Here is a 4,171-nt window from a genome sequence, read left to right on the forward strand (position 1 = left end):
AACACAACTAAATTGTTAATCGCAATTACTCGTCGTCACGTAAAATGCCATAATTATGACAGCCCTAGTTTTCATAGAAGGCAAAGACAGCGCTTTGGCTTGAGAGGAGAGGAGGCAAGGAGATAGGAGATAGGAAACAAGAAAATAAGAAGAGAGTGAAGGAGGCAAGATGAGAAGAAAGGAGAAGAGTGAAAAAGAGTTTTAAAAAGAGCCAAGCTTTCTTTTCTTACAGAGGTAGCCATTTAAGAGAAAGTAGAGAGAGAAAAGATACATCGCAGAAAGAGCAACATGAATGAGTACGGAGACTCTTTCATCGAGAGACAAAAACCCAAAGGAATATGTCAAAGAGAGAGAGAGGGACAATTCCAGAACCGATAACACAACCGAGCAGCGCGTTTGAAGAAAGAAGCGTGTCTGACACACTGCCAGTCAGTCCTACCTGAGTTCCTCTTGGAGATGTACTTCACGCCCTCACCCGCCACCACGTCCAGGAACAAGAAGAGGACGAAGAGGAGGAGAGATAGAACCTTCATCTTTCTGCTCTTCACTGGAACCTATGGAGAGAGAGAGAGAGAGAGAGAGTTAACTCATTAAGAGCCCCTGAAATTAACAGATTAAAATGTCCATGATGCCTCCCTCAGGCTGCATTCACTCCCGTTGTCTTATTTTGAAGGCCAGAAGTCCACAGCGTAAACACTTCCGGTCTGACGTCATCGCGTCCTTCACCGGAATCGATCATTGTTTACGTGGTGTCATGGCGGATCGGATCGATGCTTTTCAACATGTGTTTTATAAGCGAGCATCTATTGCCATCTTCGCTTCTAAAGTGTTGTTTTGAGATAATGGACATTAAAGATGAGATCCCCCGTCTGCCTCAATGTTATGGGATTACTATTTTGTGCTCGTGGATCCGTGATGATGATAAATCAGCGACGGAGATCGGCTCGGAACCTTCCGCCATTGTACCCGGTAGGATAACCGCCGTTACAGTAATATATTACTTTTCGTGAGATATCTCGGGAATGGCACTCGAGATACTCGAGTACATTTCGCGAGATATCTCGGGAATAGCACAAAATCGGTTAACACCTTGTTGGAGAATCCTCCTGACTCCTGTGTTAACTTCTTTTACATCACTGCTGCCTGATTGGAAAGCATTCAGTACGTATAAACTATAAAGAGGCCTGGGTGCTGTGTGCATTTTCAGAGCACATTTCTATGGTGGGTTCATGCTGGATGGATGGATGGATGGATTCATTGTCATTCAACATATACCAGGGGTCTTCAACAGGGTGTCCAGGGCCCCTAGGGGGTCCTCAGAGTTAATGCAGGGGGTCTCACAAATCTTTGTGTGATAGAAACCTTTTTTCCTCCTTTTTTTATATTAACCACTTATTCAGAGAACTTTAGCCAAAAATAGCAGATCTACAAGCTCACAACGCCTCGCAGCGCGAGGCGTTATTTTCGGCAAATAGCTTTGGTGTGGAGGGGGAAAAAGAGCAGACTAAGTACAGAGTGAAAGGTCAAGGTTATTTGGTATGGACGGTTCAAGAATCCAAAATACACTGATGATTGTGCTGTCATGAGATTAAACTAAATGGAATCTATGAACAGGTTATGGGGGTCCCTGCTTCATCTCTCTCAGTCTCAACTAAGTTGTCCTTGGCCTGAAAACATCGAAGACCCCTGGCATATGCTATACTGTACATGAAATGCATAAATGAAAGAAATTATGTTTCACTGGCTCCTAGTCAAAAGAACGTTACAAATACAGTACAACAATACTAAAAAATAAAAAAAAATAAAAAATAAATGCTGCTTAATAAAATACAATAAATCAAAGTAAGTTCATGGAGATATTGCACAACAGGATTCTCAAGCAGCATGTAGGGGAGAAAGGTCAGGGGATATTGCACTTTTATGGGCCTCTTTAGCTTTTATAGAGTTCTATATAGAAGTCTGATGGCTTGGGGGGGAAAAAGAACTCTTTATCTGTCTGTTCTGTTCTCGATGCTGCAGTACCTCTTGCCAGAAGGCAGCCGATTAAACAGTGGTGGAAAAAGTACTCACATTTTGTACTTAAGTAAAAGTATCAATACTGCACTGTAGATGTACTCTACAAGTAAACGTCCAGAATTCAAAATGTACTTGAGTAAAAGTATGAAAGTGTTGGCATCAAAATGTACTTAAAGCACCAAAAGTAAAATTACTAACTGTTTGAAAATAAGCAGATCTACAACCTTACAACGCAACGCGTTGTGAGGTTGTAGATCGGCTATTTTTGATGACATCACACCGTTGTACTTTACAATACAAACCCCCAAATCAATCCTCCAGTTCTAGGCAACACAGAAGGGGGGGAACTTTTTTTTTCTATTTCCACACAACTCCTCTAAGGTATATTAATGACATAGTTCAATATTGAAAATGGGTGGTCTTCCCCTTTAAGTACAGTACTTAAGTAAATGTACTTGGTTACTTTACACCACTGCAGACAGGCAGACTCATTAGCCTCTTTCCAGAGCTACGCCATAACAAAATTAATTATCTGTCTCATTGCAATGCTTTGTGAGCTTGTCAGAAATTGTCTATTTGCATGTCAGGTACTCTAAGTACTGCCATTGAAATCTCATTTTGATTTGTCTCGTCTGGGAGACTTCATTCATGTAAACTGCAATCAGTTTAGTCTGTGCGTTTTATTGCTTGGTTACTTCATCATTGTGTGATGTAACGTAGGCCTACGTTTAAAAAAAGTAAAGCTTTTGTTTTCATACAATGGGTTTCGCGTTTGTTTGTTTGTTATGTGTGTCAGCGAGATAATTGAGGTTGTTCCTTTTTGTACGGAACAAGTGAAGCAACAAATGCTCATGAACAGTGGAGATCACGATGAGGGGAGAAAAATAGAAACAAGGACGCCGCTGTATTCAAAACAAAACAGCATCGCTCGCAAAACTAATTATCTGTTAAACTATTTCGTCAAACGAGGTTAATTTGTCTTTTCACCCTCGTGTGTTCGATTGTCTCGTCTCGTCTCAGTCTTTCATCACCTGATGGGCATGGAGACACAGAAAGCAGGGCTCTTCAATATGTCCCTGAATGGACATAATGTGTCCTTGGCAAAGACTAGGTCTTGTTTGTCTGTGGCAAGTTTTAGATTTTGTTTTTAACACACCATTATAATGTTGATCATAAGACCCGATTACTGAATGTCAGTCTCCAGGTTTTCTTCAGAATATGTATGACACTGATTTACTACGACACAATAAATGGCACATTAGGATTCAGGGACGTGCAGAGAATGTTAGAGAGGCAGGGGCTGACATTTCTAAAAGGGCACTTTGGTGGAAACATTGAAAATGAGCTTGGAGGCTGTGACGCGTTGTGAGCTTGGAGGTCAGCTATTTTCAGTGATACCGCACTGAACTAAGCATCATCAAATCAATACTGGAGATGTAGCGTAACAGCATAGATTTCTACACAGCGAGGGCAATTCTTTCAACATAAGATGCTGCATTCAAGGCAATTCTCTTGAATGCTGCCTTCAGGTATGGCATGGAAAGAGGGAGCATTTGTATTTCTTTCACCATAGTAAAAACTGCATTCATTCAAGCCCCCTTCGATGTCTGAGTCCACTGGTAGTGGTTCTCAAACATGTTATTTTCATGGACCCTCATAACTCTGAGAGTGTACAAATGGAACCAAATGGATTTGGTTCCATTTCTCAGAGTTACAGACCTATAATGGTCATCTAGGGCTAGTGTTTGTCCACTCATTTTACATGTCCAGATGGCAGATATAGAATTTCTGACAAAAATGTCCACCACAAGCCAGCATGGCGATGATGACCCCCAGCTTGAAAGTTACAAAGGATAATCAATACGATTTTGGCTTATCAATTCTCTTATCGCGATTACAACGCCATCAAGGCCTGCCATTTCATTTTAGACAAAATCAACTTTAGATTTAGTCGACTAGAATCTTATGATATTTAGTCGACTAAAACTAAAACATTTCAAAATACTAAATAAACCTTTTGCAACTGTCAGGTCGCAATTACTATCAAAACCTCCACCAGCTGTCAGTCCTTCCGTCAGTCCGTCAGTCTGTCCGTCCCATCACACTTTTGCCCTACTCATATCTCTGCCACCGTTGCCCCTATCCATGCCAAAAT

General features: G+C 41.2%; 1 protein-coding gene across 1 annotated transcript in view; it reads right to left on the minus strand.

The window, feature by feature from the left end:
* The window catches only part of il1rapl2 (interleukin 1 receptor accessory protein-like 2), a gene marked incomplete at both ends in the record, with an annotated part of 653,669 nt that extends 653,136 nt beyond the window's left edge, over positions 1-533 (minus strand). The window contains one exon of the mRNA XM_080746524.1: positions 440-533. Coding sequence (XP_080602650.1) covers positions 440-533 — 94 coding nt within the window. The remainder of the gene's footprint in view (positions 1-439) is intronic.
* Between the last annotated feature and the right edge of the window lie 3,638 nt (positions 534-4,171).

Source organism: Nannobrachium achirus, assembly GCF_963921795.1.
Source record: "Nannobrachium achirus genome assembly, chromosome: 17".
NCBI classification, from domain to species: domain Eukaryota; kingdom Metazoa; phylum Chordata; class Actinopteri; order Myctophiformes; family Myctophidae; genus Nannobrachium; species Nannobrachium achirus.